General features: G+C 34.4%; 1 protein-coding gene, 1 long non-coding RNA gene and 1 other non-coding gene across 7 annotated transcripts; 2 read left to right on the forward strand and 1 right to left on the reverse strand.

The window, feature by feature from the left end:
* The first annotated feature begins 604 nt into the window (after positions 1-604).
* TRNAH-GUG lies at positions 605-676 on the forward strand. Its single transcript has one exon. It is a non-coding gene; the product is annotated as a tRNA-His (tRNA).
* Positions 677-754: 78 nt separating this feature from the next.
* Positions 755-4,347, reverse strand: BNAC04G40010D. Its single transcript, XM_013820969.3, has 3 exons — positions 3,691-4,347; positions 2,711-2,878; positions 755-2,611 (listed from the first exon to the last, which is right to left on the reverse strand). The coding sequence occupies exons 1-3, from the start codon at positions 4,225-4,227 to the stop codon at positions 911-913; spliced, it is 2,406 nt and encodes an 801-aa protein (XP_013676423.1). The 5' UTR covers positions 4,228-4,347; the 3' UTR covers positions 755-910.
* Positions 4,348-4,367: 20 nt separating this feature from the next.
* LOC106445921 lies at positions 4,368-6,953 on the forward strand. 5 transcript variants are annotated; one of them, XR_007322226.1, is made up of 7 exons: positions 4,368-4,913; positions 5,322-5,431; positions 5,518-5,565; positions 5,655-5,766; positions 5,896-6,056; positions 6,369-6,562; positions 6,649-6,953. It is a non-coding gene; the product is annotated as an uncharacterized LOC106445921 (long non-coding RNA). The 5 variants fall into 5 exon arrangements; XR_007322228.1 differs by having other exon boundaries at positions 4,370-4,913; positions 5,277-5,431; positions 5,655-5,824; positions 6,369-6,546; XR_007322227.1 differs by lacking the exon at positions 4,368-4,913 and having other exon boundaries at positions 5,008-5,431; positions 5,655-5,824.
* Positions 6,954-12,194: the final 5,241 nt, after the last annotated feature.

Consider the following 12,194-nt stretch of genomic DNA (forward strand, 5'->3'; position numbering starts at 1 on the left):
AATTTTGTCTTTCCCAAACATATCAAACACATTGACGTTTATAATTTGTTGTTCGGAATGCACATATTCCTTCCTCGAAAGTCGAAAAACTAGCAAATATTTTAACAAAACCATTGTAAAACGGACATTTGAAAATTAATGTAAAGCATTCAAGACTGACATGCTCCACTTTTTTTTTAAAAACACTGACATGCTCCATCTATTTGTGGAAGAGTAGTTGTATAAATGAAATATGTGATTTTGCCTTTTTTTTTACCTCCAAACTTTACATTCTAAAGAATAAATCAAAACTTCCACTCTACCAATTAATTTCTAATTAATAAACAAGAATATTAGAATGCATTAGTTGAGAACAAAGAATGGTTGTCTGATCGAAGTGTTTCAACCCAAAGGAATTGAGATATCGACTTTATAAGCATCGATAGTTATCTTATACAAAAATATAAGCATCGAGATTTACATGAGATTGTGAGAAAACATAAAACTTTCGATTCGAAGTAAACATGGTTTGGAATAAAGCAATACAGAGTGATAACTGATAACTAATTGGGTGTTGATAACGAGTAAGTAGTTATTTAAGATTAAAGCAAAACAAATGCCAAAAGTGGCTGTAGTTTAGTGGTAAGAATTCCACGTTGTGGCCGTGGAGACCTGGGCTCGAATCCCAGCAGCCACACTTTAATTTTGTTTAGTTTTACTAATACACGAATAGCCTGCCTTGTCGGTTCTTTTGATCCTTTGTATGCACTCTAAATTAGTCTTCACACAATTGGTATCGTTATTGGTATAACCGGTTAACCCCACACAACCTTATTAGCAAGAAAAGAGAAGAAAAGAAAAACAAGGTAAACATAAAAACACCAACGTTTCCTTGTCGCACACGCCATTTGTGTTATCAATAGATTTCCATTTATTTGTATAAAGAACGTATTTTGCAAAAGATCTCATGCAAGTTTACGTGGCTTGAAGGATTCTCTGATTGCACAACCTCTTTCACCATCTCCTCAATCTCTCTTGTTTCTTTCCCCATTTTCTCCACACAAAACCCTAATGCACTCAAACTCAACACAACCTCACTTTTGTCCACTTTAACCTCTTCTCCTTCTTCATCATCAGCACGGAATATACCATCCGAGACTCCTCTGCAATGCTGGAGATACGTATTTAGAATCTTCCCTGGCTCGCTCTCGGGGCATGAGAAACTAGGGTTTGGTGTCTTCCCCAGCTCAATGTCCCACGAAGTGTTGCCGTTCTTGGTGAGCGCCTTTTCAAGGGCGTCTAGTGATTTGAGAAGAGTGATTTCCTCGAAAGATTTTGCTAGAAGACTTATACTTTGCGTTAGACTCTTGAGATCGTTGTCTATGTCGCTAAGAATCTCCTTGCACTGCGGTGATTTCCACCTTCCTTGCTCGTCAAGAAACCCTATCGCGTAACCGCTGAATTGCAATAGATCAGCCAATTTAGACAACGATTTGAACAGCTTCTCGTAGCAAGAAGCGTTAAAAGGCGTAAACCAGAAGCTCGGCTCTGCTTGTGCTTCTTCCGTAAACTTCTTGAGCAAGTTTAGATGGTTTCTCAGCTTCTTTTGGCTCTCCATTATCTCTCCTTTGCTTGCTTTAGCTCCAAACAAGCTTGCACATCCGTACAAAGCGTGGAAGCTTCGAGAGAGCTCAAGTTTCGCGACGTTAGCGGCTCGCGTGGGCTGCAAGATCAGCTCCACCATGATGGAACAAGCTAACCCTATAAAAGTCTCGATGATTCTGTCGATAGCAAAGTCCCTTGGCTGTCCGAAATTCTTCCTTCCTAGAATCAAAACGGCTCCGATCGCCGCCGATATCCCTCCGGCTTGTCCGTACATCCGGCTCTTGCTCAAGAAGCTAGAGAAGATAAACCACGGAAGTAAAGAAAGGAACCTAACCGTCAAGAACCTCTGAAACACAAAACAGCCCATCACTCCATACACTGTCCCTATCACTGTCCCTTGTGCCTTCACGTTCGCCACTTTAAAAGTCGCCTCTCTTGCTGCCGCGAAGCTAATCGCTACCGGTAAACCAGCCCAATAACCGTTTGGTTTACTATACAATGACCCTAGAAAAATCGCTAAACCTAGGGAAAGTGATAGCTTCGTAGCCGGCAGAACCTTCTTGCTGTCCCAATCACTAAACCAAGACCTACTCTTGGTTTTGACTGAGCCCTTGTTGTTCTCCTCCGGTTTTACTTTGGTCTCCTCCGGTTTAGCCGTTGAGATGGTTTCGAGGAGCCTGAGGCAGAACAAGAAGAAGTAGAAGGGTAAATCTTGAGGTGTTTCCGGGACTTCCTGAAGTGTTTGAAGGCACTCATCGGGCTTTTGTAGATCGGTTTCTGGAGTTACTGACGGTTGGGGGATGTTGTTTACTCGTTTGATAGAGAGGATCACACGTTCTTGTACGTTCTTGAGATCGTCTTTTACTTCTCCCGCAAGCAATCTCGCAGGAATAGGAGACTTGCTTGCTAGTACCATGTCCATTCCTCTAAGAGCAATCTCCATGCTTTGTAGTTTCTCTCCTTTGTTATCGTTCACGTTTTGCCATCTCCATATCTTAAATGGAAGCCTCTCCCATTTCATGCTTGGCTACATATATATAAAGATTTCATTATTAGATATTTTTTGCCTACATTTTATACCGAAAATATTTATGATAAAATAAGAACATGAGAATTAATTAATTACTTGGTAGCGTTTGATGGTTTGATAAAGCTTGGAGGAAATACGAGACAGCTCTCGAGCCTGTGACACAGAAGCCATTGCTGTCATGGCATCCTCGGCACAAAAAGCTTTCATGTACAACTTCACTCGCGTTGTTACATTTTGACCAATCCCTTTGCAGCTTTGTTTCACCTGCTCATATGTGTAAATAAAGTTAATTATTTTTGTTCTCTTTTATAATTTCTTTTAATGACATCAGAGAATCATATACCATTGCCAATTGGGATTTAGTACTATACCACAAAGAATATTACTAAACGGTGAGAAAAGCTTGTTATAATTCCACGAATTATATTAGATAATTAATAAAAAAAGGAATCATATTTCTCTGTGATGCGACACAGCTTGTACGCAATATTGGGAAGAATTAGGACAAAATTTCAGGCGGTGGTTTATGACATAAGAAGGATATAATAACAATAATGTGGTACGGAATAAAGTTGGGAACACACTTTAAAAACTAACGTCAACATGTTTTGTGACTGTATAACCAAAGTCCACTTATTAACTATTATGCTCGTTGATTACTTTCTTCGTTTGTTTCATCGATTTAATTCGGAGACGTACATATCTACAACATATTTAAAATCTCACAAAATTAATATGAGAACATTAATTATGTAACTTTTTTTACAATCGTGAATGGTCGAAATATAGCTACTTTGAAGCTAATTCCGTAAAATAAGTTTTTCTTCCCATGCAAAGATATTGAAACTTTCATGTAGATCTTTTTTTTTTTTTTATGAAAACTTTCATGTAGATCTTGGTTCTTCATTTACTTTTGTTTCTATATTTTTCGCGTGTAAACACAAATATACTATGGGTGTCTGAAACAATAATCAAGGACATGGTTCTACTACTACGCAGAAAGATAAATATGTGCACTTATAAATAAGAAAAAAGTTCGAGTATTTTATACGTGTATGTATTGAGGGAGATGGTACCTCGCTAGTAGCTAAACGAGGAAGTGGAACGAGAAGTGCAAGAACGCAAGCAATAACACCAAGCGCGGTGCTAGCTGCAACTCGAAGAGGGTGCATGACTGGATCAGTCTCAGCTCCATTTATATAACCAATAACATAAATAAGAACAATCTGGCCAAGTGCGATCCGCTTAGCCACCAAATGGGTCGAACCATTTGGTAGCACCACAACAAACGCTGCTAGAGCGGCGGCTAGAGCAGTAGTTCCCGCCGTGAGCCGAGCTGGTCCAATAAGCTTTAGTGTAATGATAGCGGGGGCAACGCTCTGACATGTGGCGTAAAGAGCTAGCCAGCAGCCACGTAGCGTGTCGCCGAGCGTAGCATCGGTGATGATTAGAATGATCGTGACGTAAGAAAACGCCGGGAATGCCACGTAGCGGAGGATCCATTCAGGTCCGTAGAGTGTAGCCGCTCCAACGATTGTGCAAGCTAGAGCTGTACGGAACGCTGAGGCTAGACACGTGCGCCACATGGCTCGGCCTTTCTCAGTCATTTGCATTATTTATAGAGAGAAAGCCAAACAATTATAAGGAAAGAAAAGCTTAGGCTTGGGAGCTAGTTCGTTGTTGTTTGTAAGAATCTAATGATTTGAGGAGTAACAAAAAGAAATTAGAAGAATCTATCCTATACTAAAAGGAAGATATGGAGAGATTCTAGCATGTCCACGTCCTTAAAAAAATCATCCAATCAGGAGATTTAAATATGCCACATCATCTTTACTTAGCCAATTTTTTAAAAAATACGGGCCTCCTGCGTTTGGGCTCTTAAATCTTCCGAAATCAACTTTTCGGACCTCATATCCGACCCAGGTTAAAAACAGTTGACATACCCTAATCTTCTAAAATCGTCATAGAATAAACCATCTTCTTTCATCTTCTTCCAATCTTCGTTACACATCCTCTATGCAATCAATCGTTTGCTTTAATTCCCTCTTAATGATTTCCTTTGGCCTCCTCTCTTTCTCATTCTTTATAAACTCTTTCTTTTTAGCTTTTTTAGCTTGCTAAGAATCAAAACCCGAAAAGCTCATCTCAATAAGCGCAAGCCATGGCAAAACCCAACCGATAGTCACCTATTCAACCAGAAATCTCCTCTCCTCTCGCTTTGTATTTCACATCTCACCCGAAAAACGCAGAAAAAGTATGGAACTTTATTGGACTTGAAATGGTCATCATGGACGAACAGGTTTGTGTCTTTAACCCAAAATTGTTTCTTTAAATTGATATCAATTTGTGATTATTATCATCTGCCATAAAATTGAACAGAAGAGGCGTACTTTAGCTGCCTTTCATTTGTTTATAATTAGATCTTTTGTATTGAGTGTGAATTTATTTATTTAATTTGAAACCAAGAAGTCCAACTAATCTGTGGTTTGGTTCATGCTATTTGTGTTTTCTGTTCTGAAGTTTTTTTTAGTTGCTTGCTTAGATTTCTATAAATCGCTTCCCTCTGTAATTGTGCATTGTCTCAACATTTAAACACATGATAAAAGAAGTAGCTATCTATGAACTCAGTAGGTTTGATGGTAACTTTTGTTAATTTTCAAAGGCGGAGGATTTGCTGATGCATAAATGATTTACAATATTTTTGAAGTTAATGACATTGGAAAGACATGCTTCGTACTATATAGCTTATGCTTTTCACATGGAGTTCAAATCTGAGGTGGAAAACACCACTGAGATCTTCAGTCTCAGAATATCTAGGTAATGTTCTCCATCATGGTCCTCAACGTAGTTTCACAGTCAGCTTTGTGGCATGGCATGATTTAAAACTGTTAAACTTTGTGCAGAAAGGCAGAGTCTATGGAAAGTTGAATGATTCTTACGAAAAATTCATGGTGAGAACTATGAGAATATCCAAAATATCATTTACAAACTTTACCCAAAAAATCTAACTTATTTTGCAACTCACAATGGTATGATGCAGCGCATTCGAGGGACCTTCTCCTATCTACACTGAAACTACATGACTGGAGGAGAGCGCAGAGGAGAGGATAAAAGAAAAAAAAATCTTTACCTAGAAAATGGACACATTAAAGGTTTCTACTCTTTGCTTACTCTTTTGAAGGTTTTGGTAGACAAAGAAGAATTTATAGCGTAAGTTGGCAAATTTTGAATGTTCCCACAATAAGATGTTTCTTCGCCGACTTCTAATTATGACATTGCAGACTGGGAATAAGAACTAAACCATCTCATAATTATCAACTGCTCTGCTGCTTAATGATGGCTGTGAGACTAAGAAGTAGGAGTATGATTCATTCACGAAAACAATCATGAAGTGTTTATTTATCAGCTTCGTACAATGAACATCCTCCACTAAATTCCATAAGTGAGTTTATCTCTTCCTTTCACAACAATTCAAGTTCTTAAGTTTTTATTATTTGAACATTTGTACATTTCGTTTATCATGTTTGTCTTTGACTTTTATGTCGTACACTGTCAAACATTTGTAGACATGACCTTTTATTACTAAGTTCTGTTTCTTGGTTGCAAGTAGTGAGCTTACAGTAGCTCATAGAATAGAAGCTCAACTTGACCGAATCCAATCTTTAAAACAAATTATTGCTTGATGAATCCTTCCTTTGCTGGATAATGTTACACTAATTTTTATGCTAAATAACACTTAGTAAACGTGTTGCAGAATCTAGAAATCAATAAAATCAATGAGGAGAAAAAAACATCAATGGACAATGGTTGCTGAGTATTCTGCGGAAGCCATCTTAAGAAGGGTCCATGCTCTACAAAACGATGATTTTATGCCTCCAATTGAAGCCATCCTTGCTCCATTAGAAGCTGAGCTTAAGCTTGCACGATAAGAGGTATTTTATGTTCTTTGTAAGTTCAATTTCTTGCTCTCTAACTTCATATAGGAATATGTAAAATTGATGAAGTCACTGATCAGCTGCTTTGTTTTTGCCTAGGTTGGGAAGGTTAAAGAAGATAAGATGGTTTTGAATCGTATAACTTAATCAAAATAAGCTGCCTTACTTAATGCTGAGAGGACTATTGGATGTGCCCTGGCAAAAAGCAGTGATGATTGATGATGTTAAAAATAGATGTCATGAGTTAATGAAACAAAAACAAATCTGACAGGTTCTGTAGTTATCTTAATTCTTTGTATGTATTCTCAACACGCTAGAGATAGGAAATCTCCCAGTACAACTATATTATGACGATCAAAGACAAAAGTTTGAAAGCTGTTCTATTGTACTTGCCATTACCAATATTCATTTGTGTACAAATATATGTTTTGTCCTATCAAGAGTGTTTTTTGTAATCAACGTATAAGGACTCAAAAGAGAAAAATATTGCTTATAAATAAATAAACAATGGCTTTACAACTTAAATAAAGTTGGTAAGAAATGCGTTTTTAGTTGAAAAGGCCTTATGGAGCCTTCGATGGAGAATGAACACAAATCTCGAAAAGTGAAGAGGAATTCGCTTGAGTGAGAACAACAAGAACACCATTGCACTGCGGGAACCACCGGCTGGAGGAGAATGGTCGAGTATGCTTTCACCAGACGCATTTGAACATAGAAGAGAGAAATAGATCAGGAGGAAACGGTCCCGCCGACGTCAGCTCCAGTTAACCACCGGACGAATTCTAAGGTGTGCCAATACCAGTGGAGAAAATGAGAGCGAGACTGAGAATTGGAATATTTCAGCTCTACGGATCATATTAGTTTTCAAAACTAGAATCATGCAAAAGAAGGAGTCGTAAGAGTGCAATACACTCAGAAGAAATGGTATATGGCTAATTTAATTCTTCCCATAATGTTTTGATTGATCTTTAGCTTGCTATCTTATTTTCTAATCTGATTCTTTTGTTGTCTGGTTGTAATTAGCAGCTCGGCCACAAAAAAATTAATCACCTTAAATGACCATGGCTCCCTTTAGCTTAACATTGGTCATCTTGATCCTGATGCTATCTACTCTGGCCAGTTCACCACACTCCCCTCTGAGTATATGTCTGTGTCCAGATTTGACATATAGCTCTCAACTAATCCACTTTAGATTACTTTGTCATCATCTCAAATCTCGAATGAGTCTTCCATAACTGTATTTAGCAAAAAGAATGATTGTGTTTCTCTTTTAATGTTTTCATTTTTATGAAACATAACAACAATGATACTTAAAATGTTTGTTTAAGTAATTTTTTCTAATTAATTATTTGTATTAAAACAGTCGTGGATATGAAACTATTTTACTAAATGCTTTTTCATGTTTTTGGCAAAAAAATACTTTTTCATGTTCCACCGTCTCACTTATCAGTCGTACACATGTATCTATCACCTGATTTCTTTTGTTTAGTTGAAACTATTATAATATTAAACTAATCGTACTTTTATCATTTTAATCAAACATAAAAGTTTCAACTGTAACATTGAAATGCACTTCACAACTAAATTCTTTAAAAATGGGGATGAAAATAATGAATATGGTTCACTCAGCTATTCTTACAAATCAAGCATCTAAAATAGGAAGAGATATAACAAAACACTATTATCAATTAGATTAAAGTATATGAACCACAAAACATTAAAAAAAACTTATGGTTCAAATAAAACTATATTATTAATTAGATTATATATATAACAAAACACAAGCAAAGATAAAAAAAAAACTGAAAATTTAAACCAAAATAAACATGAAAAATGAGTATTACATGCGACCAGAACACTAAAAATGATCACATAACAATTGAAGAAGAATATATAAAACAACATTCTCATTTTAATAAACAGAGAATATCCAGAAGTAGTTGATATACCTTTTTGCTCAAAAAAAGAAGAAGTTAATATACCTTTAAAAGAAGAAACAACAATTAATCAAATTATCACTGTTTTTTTCTAACAATAGTCAAATTATATGAAAGACTATGGTACCGGTATCAAAAATTAACTACTCATAAGTTAACATTTCAAAATAATTAATAAAAAACCAAAGAAATGTAAAAAAGATGATTCAGATATTGTGTTAATAAAATTCAGTATTATATTTTATATATTTCTAATTCATATTATGTTACAAATATAAATTTTATTTACTAAATTTTATATTACACCATAAAATATATTAAAAATGGTTTGAGATCTATTCTGGTATTCAAAAGTCGATTTCACATTAACGACATAATCTTTAATAATAATTGAAGTGTTATTAGAGGAATATTTTCTTTCTGATCATTTATCTATGATATCATATATGCTTTTTCAATTAAGATGATTCAAGCAACATCGAAAAATAACAAAAAAACATATTAGGTATACTAAAATTTTAAATTAAATATAATATAAAATGCAACTTTCACATACACATAAAAATGAAAGATTTTGAAAATATATAATGAGCAAAAGAATTAGGAAAAAAAAATTAAATGATAAGAGTTATAACCTATTTTTCTACTATGATAATATTCAAATAATGGAAATGTGTATTTTTTCATTATTTTCGTTTTGCATTCTAATAAGTTTAACTCCATTTTAATAATTTTTATTGTCAAAAAATATATTGTATATTTAAATATAAATATAAATAACATAACATCTTAAAATAAAGTAAGAATTTATGAAAATAAACCCGGGCGTAGCCCGGGAAAAGTTCTAGTATGGAATAAATTGAGAGAGAAGTGTGTGACGATGAAGGGGTTTATAAAGATGTATTCATTTGATGAGTGGGTCAGTGCTCTCTTAGGGGACGTGGAAGTACACCAAGTGGGTTCCACGTGAGAAAATTAATGGATTGTTTTTTTTTTGAGCAACAGTTAATGGATTGTTATGTAATGAAAAATCAAAATTTCATCTTTTAATCGATACGGCATAGTGGCTATATTTTATTAATCATATTTTGTGCCTATTTATGTGTTCTATGTTCTTAGTCTCTACCGATCTAACGGCTCAAAAAGGATTACGATATTATAGTATTTGACACCCAAAGCGGTCTTAAATCACGCTTTCAACAAAAAAAATATAAAATTATTTGTTTACGTATCTAATGAGGATTGGAGTTTTAAAATATTGGAGTTTTGATATTAATGTGATCGAGGGCAGAGCCGGTCCTAGATATATGGAGACTGGAAGCAAACAAAAAATAAAGGTGAATTTGCAAAATAACTAAATATGAGAAGATAATTAAGTATAAGTCACTGATTTTGGTATAATTAGGCAACTAGCATTTATTTTTCTTTTGATCCGGTTTTAATCATTTTTCGTACAAGTGAGTGAAAAGAAAAAAGGTGAGATGACGTAGACAAAAAAAAATGGCTAGTATTATATAGCAAATAATATATGGTCAAGAGTGAAGAAAAAAAGACATTCACGTTACATATTTATTGACCACGTATGTATGCATTTAGTGTTATATTCTACATCACACAAAGTAGTATAGAAGGACTAAAAATACATCCATAATCCTTAAATACTAAACACTATCTCAACTTCTAAATACTGAATCATAAAATCATAATCCAAATATAAACTATAATTAGGTGACTGAATGACAGTAAAATAAATAGACAAAATATAAGACTTTTCAATAAAGAATACATTCTGTATTAACCCAATACACAACTTTTAAATACTAAACTCAAACCAAACTTTAAAATATTAAACTCAAATATAAATCTTAATTATCAACCCTAAATCCAATTATCAAAATATGAAAATAGTATAATATTAAACTAAATCGAGGCCTAACTTTTGAATAGTATAGGGCTCTAACCCAAAACACAACTTCTAAATCCTAATCAAATACCTAACTTTTGAATACTAAACCTTAAACTGCTATCACTAAACCCAAACCTCAACTTCTATTTTTCAAATACTAAACCCTAAATCCTAATCACTAAACCCTAAACCCAAATGTAAACTTTAAAACTCAAATAGAATGGAACAAAATACATAGTATAGTACATATTGGTGAACAAAATAGAACACTCTTTATTAATCGTCAAATGGAATGATAAGGATAGGTCACTAAACTCAAACCTCAACCCTACCTTCCAAATACTAAATCCTAAATCTTAATCGTTAAACCCTAAACTCAAGTATAAACCTTAAACCCAAATAGAAAGGAACAAAATACATAGTATAGTACATGTTGGTGAACAAAATAATATTTTTTTATTAATCGTCAAATGGAACGATACATGATAAATAATTATAGTAACAGACTATTTCACATTACATAACATGAATAGAACATTCATAATACATATTGTTTTACATTTCTATTCCATACGTATATAATAAAATAGAACACAATGTTACAAAAACTGTTCATCTTCTCCGATCAATTCTAGGACATTCACAGCGACAAAGATATGTGTAACTGGCGATATCCGTGGGAATATTACATGTAACCGCCTAGTAAACCGAAGAGATTAGAGCGATTGAAGGAAGAGTTAACAAATCTCGCGGCGGCGCCGTTTACGTTGTCGGCGAATCCATAGATTTCAGATGCGTAAAGCTTCCCGTCAGTAGCCAAGCGAGCCGTTGCAGATGGGCATCTCCTAGGAAAAGCTACCCAAAAATGGTTTTGGTGATTACACAGGGGAACAAAAATGGGGAAGAAGCCACTCACGTTCTACAAAGTATGTGATTTTCCAAAAGCCACGATGTATGTGTGTTAGGTAAGTATTATTAATTTAGATTTTTTTTGTTTACAGATTTTACCGGTTGTGTAAGAGTGCATATTAGTATTATTATATAAAAGATGCATGGTATATTGATATATTAGGGTATTTAGACATTGAATGAATTATAATTTGTTTGATGGTTATAAATCCAAATTCCCCAAAAAATAATGGGCCTATTAAATATAAAAGACTTGCAAAAGAGAGAGACTGAGCTTCGAACTCATGACTTCACTAAGCTACTATGTGTAGAGTAACCAAATTGGCTAATGAGAATTTACACAAAAATTGGCCGAAATAATAGTTAATATTTAGCGGCTGGAAGCATGTGCTTAGCCCGCTTGGCACTTTGGTTTTAAAAGGAACAAAACTTAGGTAAACTTTTAAATTCACCTCTCCTTTTAGGATCAATCAAAGTGCCACGAAGATAATTAATTAAAAAATATTAAATTTATTTTAAAATACTAAAAAAAAGAATAATCCCAATTCTAGCGATGATCACCCACTAATTAAGCGGTAAACCCTAAATCTTAAATTCTAAACCCTAAACTTAAATCTTAAATCCAAATCCTATACCCTAATTAACCCAAATTCTAGACCTTAAACTCAAATTGTATACCTTAAACTCAAACTGTATACCATAAACCCTAAACCAAAACCTTATAGCGTCTAGGTTTAGTGTTTGAATTTAAGGTTTACGGTTTGGGTTTTAAATCTAAGATTTGGGTTTAGGGTATACGGTTTAGGTTTAGAGTTTTGGCTTTGGTTTAGGGTATAGAGTTTAGATTTAAGGTTTACGGTTTGGGTTTATAGTATACGGTTTGGGTTTAATGT

The sequence above is a fragment of the Brassica napus genome, chromosome C4, assembly GCF_020379485.1.
Source record: "Brassica napus cultivar Da-Ae chromosome C4, Da-Ae, whole genome shotgun sequence".
Classification (NCBI taxonomy): Eukaryota; Viridiplantae; Streptophyta; class Magnoliopsida; order Brassicales; family Brassicaceae; genus Brassica; species Brassica napus.

Excerpts from the sequence above, each read along its gene's own strand:
- BNAC04G40010D (XM_013820969.3), bottom strand. The coding sequence starts at position 4,227 with ATGCAAATGACTGAGAAAGGCCGAGCCATGTGGCGCACGTGTCTAGCC. Across the intron at positions 2,879-3,690 it reads CTCGTTTAGCTACTAGCGAG|GTGAAACAAAGCTGCAAAGG; the intron begins GTACCATCTCCC and ends ACATATGAGCAG. Across the intron at positions 2,612-2,710 it reads AAACCATCAAACGCTACCAA|CCAAGCATGAAATGGGAGAG; the intron begins GTAATTAATTAA and ends ATATATATGTAG.